Source organism: Molothrus ater, chromosome 2 (genome assembly GCF_012460135.2).
Source record: "Molothrus ater isolate BHLD 08-10-18 breed brown headed cowbird chromosome 2, BPBGC_Mater_1.1, whole genome shotgun sequence".
NCBI lineage: Eukaryota > Metazoa > Chordata > Aves > Passeriformes > Icteridae > Molothrus > Molothrus ater.
In genome coordinates this window covers 83,621,581-83,633,774 of record NC_050479.2, presented here as the reverse complement: position 1 = coordinate 83,633,774, position 12,194 = coordinate 83,621,581, and the positions used below count along the sequence as shown (strand labels likewise).

Genomic DNA, 12,194 nt, shown 5'->3' with positions numbered 1-12,194 from the left:
TGTTAAAGCTATGCAATTTTCAAAGTAATTCGTCTTCATCAAAGTTAAAATGTTCCACCTAATGTAGTTAATTGTGCTTCCATTCACCCACTATGTGTGACCATTCACACTATAAATATTATATTGGATGCTGAAGTATTATTATAAATTATTCTCATATTTAATATAGTAATTTAATATTAGACACTAATATAGTAGATATTATTGGTTTGATTTCAATATCAAACCAATGGCTGTCATTCAAAATCAAAGCCTGTCCAACCACCTGTCCTAATGTATTCTTAAACAGCAGTACTCATATAGAACACTTAGGGTAAGTACCTGCTTTCTTGCTTATCAGAACCTGAAATGGGGTGCATCCTCAAGTGTTTGCAGCCATGCACTCTGGAAATACTGACAATCTTGAACAAAGAACTACTCATAATTTTATTCATGAATGCATTGAAATTAGCATGTGATTAGTGAAAAAGAATATTGATTTTTTTCCCTGGTTTAATTAGGCCAGTGGGTTAAATATTCAAATTGAATATACAGCTTATGCAAGAATCGTCATGTTAGTTGGCTGATAGATACAGACATTTTTCATCTTTTAATCAAGAATCATCTTTAGAATATGATTCACAGGCTTGTTATTAAGCGTGTTTGTAAAGATAGGATCAAGGCTCTAAGTTTACAGATACTTTTCAGTGGGAATAATGTGTTAGTGTACGTGTGGGAGATTATAATTATTTTGAACTAGATTTCATGATAAAATGCTTTTAAAGGGTATGTAGGAACTGAACATAGAGCAAAAGTATTCAGTAGCTTTGGTATGTCTTACATATTTCTTAGTATTAGGGAGCTGAAACAATTGTTAATTTGTTCTGTTTTGACGAATAATTTAGTCTTAAGAGTGGGTGGCAGCTGGGAAATTAATCCTTAGAAAGGTAACTAATAAATTTTAGATACTTTTGTATTGCTTAGTATTTTAAGATTTTAACAAAGATAGTTCTCTCCTGTTATAACAACTGGTAGGTACAGGTAACAGCCATGGGTTTTAGTGTGTTTTTTCATTGATTTTCAAACTTAGTGGACCCAGAGAGTGCTGCTTTAGTGCAGAGTGCTTACATCACTTTGTCCACAACTGGAGAACACTTAAAGTGGAGAATATGTCCATATGTAGTTCTAATGATGTTTTTTGTTAGTAACTGTATGTTGGTACACATTGTGTATCAACAGAGAATTACACTGTCCTGTGAATGTGTGCAGCGGCTCTTCAGGCCAAGATTAGAAGATGAAGTTACACTGATAAATTGGTGTAGTGCTCTATGAATGCTTGCAGAGATCTAAACGTATAAGGAAGGTGTAAAACTTCAGTCTAGAAGGATTATCTGAACATGCAGAAACCGTGCAAGAAGGTTTGGCTCACTTGATTTTCATTATAAACCACCAACATGAGAATGTAGGAAAGATGGGCATCCTTCCATATGTCTGTAGAAGGAAGTTATTTCCATTATCCAGCTGGGACACTATATTTAACTATATATATAAAGAAATATATACATTCATGTATATGTATGTGTGTGTGTATTTATATGTATAAATCAGCAAAACTGCAGAAAATTGAGGTGGTCAGATGAATTAAGACTGAAAAGTTAGGAAACATTGAAAGGAAGTTATTTATTAAGAAAGAAAATAGTAGTTTTTTAATTGTGTTGAAGTTTTTTATGGGGAGTATGGATACTCAGTCTTCAGTGAGAAGCACAAAGGGAGTTTCTTTTTTAATCTGCACCAGAACATCAGACTTTGGAATATTAATGTAAGAAAACTTGGAACTGTAGACACCACTGAAGGCCAAGGCAGACATCTTGGAAGAACAGAGGATGACTGTAGTGGGGTGGTTGGGTAGCAGTCACTCACTGGTGCCAAAAGTGGAAGGACTTGTCTACTTCCCTTTTTCCTCTTTCTTCTTACCTTTGCATGTCATCATCTCCTTTTCTTGTTGTAGCTTTCACCTGTTTTGGTCTTTTGTGAGCTGTTTTTTAGCTGGTAGGATAATGCAAAAACTGTGCTGTGTTGTGTCACCTCATGTGTCATCCCCATTATCCCATCCAACACCACTGAGGTCAGGGGCTTTTGTGTGGTTTTTTTTTTTTTTATTCTGAGAAGTTAGTATGGTTCAGAGATGTGCACTAGGGCTGACATGGCATAAGCATGTCATCAGTGGAAGTGTGTCAATGTTTGCAGGTAGAGACAGGAATGGGACCCCCCAGATTTGTCATGAGTTATCATGAAAACATATCCTGTGAGTTATGTATCTTATGCATTTGTGTTGGTTTAAAATAATGAACTTCTGCCATATGTTAAACTTGGATGAAGATCTAGGTGAGTTAAGCTATGGTGTGTGTTCAGCTTGAATGTATTTGAAATGAGAATGTTATATTTATAATCTGTGGCTGGAGCTGTTGAGGCAATATTTCGCAGTATTTTCATGTTAGTCTTTAAAATGTGATGGGGGCATTTGGCAAGTTTAGATGAAAGTGATGCTAAAGTCTGTCTTGAGAAATCAATTCTCCAAAGGTAACATAGCCACGCTTGTCTTTTCCACAATATTTGTAACTGGAGAAGTTTGAATAGTCCTTATGAATATTAAATGAAGTGTTAATAGGCACCTTCCAGTGTTTAGGAACTGAGATAAAGAAAAGAAAAAGGAAAATTGTGTACATAATGGTTTTTATTGTTCTTCCCTTATTTTTAACTTCTTTTTCTTTGTTTGTTGAGGAGTTTTGGTAGACACTACTAATGTTTTTCAGATAATTCTTCATTGAAACCAATTGTTCAACTGAACAAATTTTTACTCTCTTTTTTGCAGAAAGTATATTAGTTTTTGCAGTTCTCAAACAGAAGTAATAAGTTGCTCGAAGTGTTGCCATATGAGAAAAATTTATTTAAAGATACCTGAGGCAGTAATGCTGAGTTCACAGGGTTACTGATAGAGATTTAAAGTAATTTGTAAGAATTCCAATTAGAAACAGTGGTTTTAAGTAGGAGAGAAAACATGATAGTTTCATTTGAGTTGGAAGAAAAAGGCAAGATGTAGCTTGATGAAATGAAAATATAAACCTGTGGTTATAGAGCAAGTTATTCAACATTATAATAAATCTTCTTTCTGCATTTTTTATCTTGCTTATCTAATATAAATTAGATTAAATCATAGTTCTTTTTAAACATGGAAAGCTCAGAATAAAATGAGTCTTCTCAGTTTTCTTTAACTCTTCCGGAAATTGTTTCCTGAGTCAGTGCATGTAGCTGTTAAGATGCTGTTTATATGCAGAGAAAAAATTCTCAGTGAGAATTTTTATTGTTAATTTAAAAATGTATGGTCCAAATTTCCTCGTCTGCTTTCTCAAGGGGACTTTGGTGAAGCCATGGGGCAATCTGATGTAGTAAACTACTTCTAGTAAAGTGGTTTGGTACAAATGGGCTTATTCAGAAGATAAACCTAAATTTAAAACCAATAGTGTTTACGGCATATTTTGTTTTAAACTGCAAACTTAGATATTTTCTAAATTTTCTAAATTTTTGGTATTTTCCTAAAATATTTTCTAAATATTTTAGGAAAATACCGAAGTATTCACTCAGTTTTCAAATATATACTTGCTATATAATATTCTTTAGATTAAATTCAACAGATTAAATGTCCTTTAGTGAGTGGCTCAGAATGAAATTTACCATCACTGTGTTTCATTTGATCACTCCAGTATGTCATTTGGGGTATCCTTGTTTTTGCACAAGCTTAATTTTTGGTTTCAAATGTATTGTTTAAAAATCACAATTTTACCACTTTGCATTAATGTTCAGAATTATTCTGAGTATTATTTTCAGGGAAATTTCTTGGTTCTCTAATGAAAGTACTTCTTTACTTCCAGGAACATTCAAATCCTATTTCCCATATTTAAATAAGGACATCACCTGTGGAAGAAGTGGGGAATCATTTAGAAAATTACCATATGCTTGCATTAAGTTATCTACCTTTAAAATGTCAGTTGGAATGTGTAGAATCAGGTCTGAATGTGTCAGGGTTTGTAGTTATCAGAACTGTTAATCTGTAGAAGTAGATTTTAATTATAGATTTTACAGAAAACCTTTTCTTTTGTTCTTATTTTGGTATTCTGATTTCTTGAAGTTTTTATAAGTGTTCTTTCATGGCACAATTAAGTCCTCCAAGTATTTAAATATTAAAGAAAACTGTCTCTATATGTTCTAGAAATGTTTTCAAAGCACTTTGCTAGAATAAAACTGTTATGTATTTGTGAAGTCATTTAATTTTTGTTAATTTTGTAATTGGATAAAATTAGAGCACACTCTTCATAGTCATTGTGTCAAGGTGAATAGAAAAAATAACCTCCATAATCCAAAATACCTATTTTCATCTGTAGCCAGTTGAAAAACTCTACTTGATGCTTTTTATTGAAGTTTTGAAAATAAGGAACTACCTTGATTTGCCAATTATTCAAGGAAGGAAGATGATCTTATAGAAATTTGAAGAAAAAAAATACATCTGGGAAGAATATCTAATATACAGAGGTTAGATATTTCTATTATTTTATGCTACATTTCATGCAAACCACTCTGGTTAAAAAGACACTTCCAGTTCAGTAAATAACAAAATAAAAACAGACCGTGAAAAACTTCTTTGATGCTAAATTCAGTTTCTCCTTCATTTAAGATCTGCTGAAAAATGTTGCATTACTGTAATTGGAACATGCTTATTTCTTTTCTTTTTTCACCCCCTCTCCTTCTCAATAACCCATATTTTCCCCCCTCTTATGAAACTTTCTCAATGTCCTTCTGGAAAGGAAAGATGTGGCAGGCATGTGTGCTTTCCCAGAACCTGTAACAGGACTATTTAAAATCTATGTGGCCATATAGATCATGAGCTCTTTAGGGGTAGGCAGGGGAATGTTGGTCTTAACCTATAAAATTTCTTTAGAAGTAGTAAAAGCTTGCTGTAACTGTATTTCTAGCAAAAAATCAAATGAAGGAACTTTTTGTCTAGTGGCTGACTCCTCAATGGCATAAAACCAGACATTTTTCATATCATTAACCAATTTGATGTGAACTTGCTGACTTCTGATCTTTGAAATTTTCACCAAATTCCTGAATTGGTCAGTGTTAACTGGTGCTACACGGTGTGTCATTGTGTGACCATTGGGAAATGGTCACATTGCTGCTTTCTCACCTATCCTTTGGAAATGTTTTAGCTGTTTAATAGACTTTTAGATTCAGACCATTTGCATTTTGATTAAGATTGCTGACCAAATGAGGGAGCAGCTCTGTTTCAGTGATCAAATATTTGTGTAGAACAAGAAGAAAATGAGACCCTGACGTAGAGGAAACTGGTACAATTTGAAAATCATTATAGGAATTGAAATCTAGGCAGCCAGGAAAGGAATTTAACTTGAGTATTGACAGTGTAGATAACTATGTCTTTTCCATTATTATTTTATTTTTGTTTCAGCATTTTGGGTTGAGACACCAATGTTTTTCCCACTCATTTCCAAAGGTATGATAAAATGAGAGTGTGTCAACTTTGAAGGTTTTGTCTCATTGAGAAAATGGTCCCTTAAGAGGAGAGCAAAATAGCTCTGTATCAATAATGATTAAATCTTTTACTCACATCTAAAAATTGTTTTGTATGGCCTTGGGTGAAAGAGGAATTGATCACAAGCAGATGCACACTCTTAAGTAAAATCATCTCAAGGATAATTGTCCTGTATTCCAACATTGTGACTGGCCACAAGTGTTCCCTCGTGAGTGGAGTGTCAGTCACTAGCATGTTCTCTCTTCAGTTTGAAAGATACTAAATTAATTGTGTTCTTTTGAACTCCTCTGTGTGGGCATAAGTTGTGTGAATATTAATTCATGCAATAAATGTTTTATATTTCCTTTTGTATTTAAAAAAGGAAACAAGTTTTCTGTTTTGACTTCAATTTTAAATTTACCAGTTATGTAAACATAATCTGATGTGTATTGGCTCGTGTTTTGGATCCACCAATATGCGTTTAAATATTCTTTTATTATTCTTGCATTTTTTAACTGAAGAATGTAATATGTTTAGCTCTTGGCACTATCTGCCTACTCATGTTGGATGATCAATAGTTCAATTGCTTACTGAAAGGATACTGTCTCTCCCATTATATATATATTTTTAAATGGCACAACTGTTAAGAACTTGCAGGATATAACCAATTACTTGCTTATTCTAGGTAATGTCTGTGGTGTAAAAGATGAAAAAGCAATAGCTAACAAGATGGATATCTGCCACAGTTGCTTGACCTATTTTGAAGTAACTGGGGTGTGGGGCACACTTTCTGGCCTGGAAGATCTTACTCTTGTAAATATTTTCAGACTGATACTTTACAAATAAAAATATTGTTCAAAATGAGAGATTAAGGTAAACCATTGGAAATAATCAGGTACTGCATGTACGTGGAGTATGTAAATCTTGCTTACGTTCAGTCTGCTTGTCAGGTTACCACAAATGTCACAGTAAACTGAAACTGGATCTGAAACTAAAACCATTAATGAAAGCTATTCTCAACCAGGTTCTTTATAATCTTACTGTGAATTCATATGAGTAAGATTCTGGGAAAAGAAATCATTCAGGATAGCCTGTGGTTCTTTTTTTGTGTGGAGGGAAACCAGTTTTTTATAATTTTGTCTTAGCAGGCTGCCTGGTGCAGAACGAGGTGCTGCACAAGGAGTTAGGTCACAGGCACATGCTGAAAGCACATGCATTCTCTGGGGTAATTTGGGACAGATGCCTTTGGTGCTTTATTATCCAGCCTGACTTCCTCATGTTTGCCATGGGCCAAGACTCATGATCTCTTGCCATGGGTTGGCTCATCCACATCTACATGCCTAATGTGGAGTAGACAGCATACTTTATCATCATAGCCTTGTAGTCACTGCTTTGTGTAGGTGATTGCTTCCTCTTTCTTGTGTAGGAATCTTCAATCTTGCTCTGCTTTTATTCTACTTTGCACCTTTATACTTCTTTCACCTGATAACTATGAATAGCATAAGGCAATGAATCACTTGGCTCTTTCCTGTAATGAAGGCTGAACGGTTGAAAGGGTGTAGAACTCTTGGTTGGGAGTTGCACGTATATTACTTTTTCTAAGCTTGAGTATTGTACAGTATGGTACTGCATGTTTTGCAGTAGTTAACTTGAACAGGGTTAGGCAATATGCTTGCTTTGGTACAGGTGCAATTGCAAATCTTCAATTTCAATCTGTTGCTGAAATGTCTGTTGGCCAGACCTTTGTTATGATTCCTTGCAAAACCCTTGCTTTGGTGGAAAGAGACCCAAACAGAACTGAATTATGTGAAAGTCACTTGGTGGTGAAAGCTTTAACTGTTACAACAAAAATAAAATCTGAACACTATTTAAAAACAAGCTACAAGTGTTTTCTTGGAAAATCTAGTTTTGCCTCTGAAACCTCTGCCAAAATTTGATACTGTAGGTAGGTGAGTGGTGTTCTCAAAACATGTTTTGTCAGTCACATAAGTCCAAGGTTTTTGATCTTAGGAATACCTGTTGGACTACTCTTTCCAACTTCAACTTTGTAAGCCACTTCTCTGTTTTTGCCTGCCTTTATTTTCTCATTCTGTAGATGTTGCATAGATTTGTAAATTGCTTTAGATTGGAAGGGATCTCAGGTTTTGTAATGAACCCCAGCTTTTAAACCATGCTGAACATTAATAGGTCTGGCTGTTTACAGGCTCTGGTGCCTGACCATTTTCTTTTGCTTTTCATCCTTTTTCTGTGAACCTCCAAGAAATACCTGATTGAAGGTAGTCTTTATATTCCCCCTCTCTTCCTCCAGCCTTCTGTTTTGCTGGTGGAATAAACCCACCTCCTTCAGCCACTTCTTGTGCATTGCAAGAAGTGCTTTACACCCTGGGCAACCTGATAGCTTTTCCCTTGGCTGTCCCCAGCCACATCCATGGATATGCCTGTGCATTTGATGCTGTCTAAGCTTCCCTCCTATAAGTCTCCCAGCCAGCTGCAAGCTTAAGATTCTTGTTGCTAATTGCTGCCTTCTATGAAATAAGGAATGACTTTTGTTATCTAACACCTGTATGCTGTGTGTCTCTTACTGTGAAAGTTTTAACAGATTTTAGAATTGCAGAATTCTATGATTTTAGGTGGCTTATTTCCCAGGAGAGTATTTCTTTTTCTGCTGTGAGGTATTCTGGGCCTTAATGTAGAAGGTTGACACATAAAGTGATTTTCCTTTATGTAGTATTGATGGGAGTAACTATTAAATCTTTCTCCCAGACTCCCATGGCAAGATGATCAGTGAAACAGGCATCACTCTTTCACCAAGGGTTATCCTTTGTTTTCTTGATGATTTTGTTTGTTTCTGTTTGTGCTCTAAGATGAAAGCTGTTGCCCTTAGTGCTGTACCCTTTGGTTATACACCTGCCTGTGGTATTGCTCATAGCATTTCCAGTAAGTAGCAGTCTAGAGATTTGTTGCTTTGGGGCCCTTAGGTTTCCAAACACATAGCTAGTGTTTTCATAGGTGGGTGTGAGACAAGTTGTGTTAAACGTAGGATGTGAAAATAACTATATATTTGTTCCTCTCCTTTAATGAAGGGTGTTTGTGGGAATAGGATAAATAAGAGCACTCTATATGTAGTGTGGGATGTAGTGCAGGAGTGTGGGATGAAGGATACCATCTTCTGCTGTCTGTACTATGCTGCTTATAGTATAGTTAGCACAAAAATTGCTGTTCTAATTTGGGTGTAACTGTGCAAATATTTCTTTACCTATTTAGCATTGCTTATGAAAATACTTTGAAAATAAATTTCAGAGTGATGTAACTTTTCTGAGATGTGTATAGTTTAGGTACTTTGAGGTATTAATACATACCAGATTGTTGTACATCTGTTCAGTCTGTGTTTTGGAGAGAGAGAAATTTCATGTTTTACTAAATTTAGTTTGTAGTAACTGTAGTATTGTAGTGACTCCCATGTTTGCATTTGCAAATTTACTTCCACTGGAGGCTGGAGTTGCTTCTGTACTTTGCTTCTTGCCTGTGTTCTCTCCCAGTTGGTCACTGGTTCCTCATAATGTGCTGGCACTCTCTCCCTGTGCCCCCCCCCGCCCCCCAGGTTCATTCATATGCTTTTCACAGAAACACTCATCAGTCCCGTGAGGGATGATTTTCTGAGGGTTACAGAGCCTGTTTTCTTTTATACACTGCAACAGATAATGAATTCAAAGTTCAGTGGCTTTTCAGAAATCATTTCTCCCAGCACAAAATATCGTCTACACTGGATATTTACTTCAGGTGGGGGTTTTTAATGTTTTTAGACAGTGAATTTTCAAGTGCCACCTCTTCTTTTGTATTTTTTATTACTGTTGATTTGCTGGCAGATGTTGCATTTAAGTATAGAGATTGTCACTTTCTAATATGCACTTGCACCTCTTATGCCAAAATGTATGACTTGACATCCAGTGATGCGTGTACCTTTGTATTTAATGTATGTTCCTGCAGATAGCCTTGCACAAAACTGCTTGTGTTATTATTTAGGAGGGAAGACCTGAAGGTGAAGAAGCTGCAGGGCTTGGTTTTGATGATCCAGTTCAGAGCACATCTCTTGCTGAGTAATATCCTGGCATTGTCTTAACAGCCCCAAATCATCATCCAGTAATAGATATCATGACTTAGAAATGAGGTCATGAATGCCTGTAGTCATCACAATTTTACTTGTAGATAAAAGAATGTTTATCTCTCCATCTCATTACATTTATGAATGTGGAAATCATTTCCTGCTCGCTTTCTTTAATACTTAAACATGTAAATTGCAGATATTTCAGTTCTGACGATACTAGTTCAGAGTGTGTGGTAGCTGTGCCTTACCTGCTGCTCTGGCTGAAGGTTCTGTCTTTCAAGAGTCCTTCAAGGTGGATGATTGTTCATAGGAAGATATAAAACTGTCTTCAAAAGTGAAATGTTTGCCTTCAGATTAAATGGTTGTTTCCAGACTACCAATGCCTTGGTAGTCCTTAGTCAGGAAGGCATAGAACATTCTGAAGTCTTGATTTTTATTGAGCTACAGCCTTTGACAGGGCTGTCAGTTTGAGTGAAATTTGCTGGTTTATTTTTGGAGTGGTAATGGTAGAAAAATTTCATCACTGCTATGTTGCATTAAGTTAAGCTTCATAATTAAATATTAGCAAGCTGTATTATCATATAGTTGTTTCTCCTGTATTTGTCAAGACAGTGTCGTGATCTTAAGCCATCCCTTCCTTCACTGGCCTTTGGAAATAAGTTACTGGATGATGAGACGTTGTTCTGTTGCTTGTACTGAAAGTATAGCTCCCCATGTTTACACAGGTGGGACAGTAGTCCAGGCTGAACAGAGATTGGAAAGCTTTGTTTTAGTTAGCCAACCTCAGGTCTTGTGCTCCTAACCATCTTTTTGGTTAATGATCCAACTTTGTTTGAACTAAATTAATCTGTCAGCTTCTGGCATTGTTGCTAGGGGCTCCTTTTTCCACTCAACATTTCCTCTGCCCTTTTGAAGGTGTTGATTGCATTTTATCAAGACTAAGTAGTATTTGAATCTTTTATTACTCACTTTGAACCAGTGCTGGAAAGTATTTACTGATCCATTAAGAGGCCAGAAATCTGAGATTACAGTTAATTCTAGTCATAATCTTCCAGTAAAACTTAATTAAATGGTACCATGTAATAATTATTTTGCTATTTAATGCTTTAGGTGTTTGAAAGTTGAGAGTTGTTAGTCAGAGATAGTGTAAGTTATTATGGTACTTCTGTTCCAGAGCCTTCTAAGGCAGCTGCAAAAGCAGTTGAATCTTGGCAGTGAGCAGAGTGAGCTTTGTATTATTAAGTTCTGATAGACCAGAGCCATGCTGCTTTTCGATATTTATTTTGCTGGAAAACCCCTCAGTTTTTGTAAAGATGATTATTACAAAAAATGAATGTACTGATTTTTTTTGGGAGCATTATTGATCTTCCTTTACAGAACTGATAATAACGAAATTTTTGTATTGCAGATTTAATCCAGTGCACAAATGAGATGAATGTGAACATCCCACAGCTGGCAGATAGTTTATTTGAAAGAACTACCAACAGTAGCTGGGTAGTGGTCTTCAAATCTCTTATCACAACCCATCATCTAATGGTGTATGGAAATGAGGTAATACAAAAATGATGTATTATTCTGAGAACAGTTGCAGTCCGTCATTCCTGGAAATGTCACCTAAATGCTTCCAGTAATTCTTTTTGTAAGACAATCTTCAGGTTTGCCTTTTTGGATCCTACTCTGAATGAACACAGGTCTCATTTTCTGTTTGTTTCCGTTGTTTCTACTTCAAAGTGTGCAATTCTAGTGTAAAAAGTAAATGTCCCAAATGCTGAGGGTACTTTTTTCCTATGTTCATATTCTATTGATGAAAGAGAAAAAAAAACCAAGAAAAACTAGCTCACGTGGGATTCTACAAGCTGAAAATAGAAGCATTTTTGCCTTCACACTCTAGCTAACCCTCTGGTCTTTTCTCCTCAATACCTTCATTCTAAAGTAATTTCTACCATCACACCCTAATTTTTTACAATGAAAACAAATGTGTGCCTACGAATTGGCTTTGAGGGTCACCCTAGGACAGGGTGAAATAACACCAAACTGTAAACAGTTGAACCGTTTAACAAACATAGCCCCAAGTTACACAAAAAGGAATAAACCTGTTTTGTCTCACAATTTTAATTGCTATGGGGCTTTATTGTTTGGAATACTAAGTCAAGCATAGCAGCAGCTTGTATGTTTTGCCTTTAAAAAACCAAAAAAATATATTTCTAAGGCTTTCTTAGAAATAAGTTTGTAAGCATTCCTTTTTACTGCAGGATAAGGTAAGCTATATGAACTTTGGAATTGAAATAGTTTAGCGAATTTCATTGAGTTTGCATTCAGAGGAACTGCTTCCTCTGACTGACTTGTGTGGGTTGGAGGGGGAGCTTAAGTTTTTATACATATACTGGTTTCACTTGCAGGTCATTGCTAGTCTGGGTGAAAATCTATTCAGTGAAGCTAAGCCACAAGAGGGCAAACTTCTGTTGTTGGCTTGAAGCTTAAACTTTTTCATTGGGTTAATTGACACTTTTCAGAACACAATCTATA

General features: G+C 35.6%; 1 protein-coding gene across 5 annotated transcripts in view; it reads left to right on the top strand.

The window, feature by feature from the left end:
* Positions 1-12,194, top strand: part of PICALM (phosphatidylinositol binding clathrin assembly protein) — a 66,306-nt gene that overhangs the window by 14,578 nt on the left and 39,534 nt on the right. For all 5 annotated transcript variants that reach the window (XM_036389535.2, XM_036389618.2, XM_036389451.2 and 2 more), the window contains exon 2: positions 11,077-11,219. In XM_036389535.2, coding sequence (XP_036245428.1) covers positions 11,077-11,219 — 143 coding nt within the window. The remainder of the gene's footprint in view (positions 1-11,076; positions 11,220-12,194) is intronic.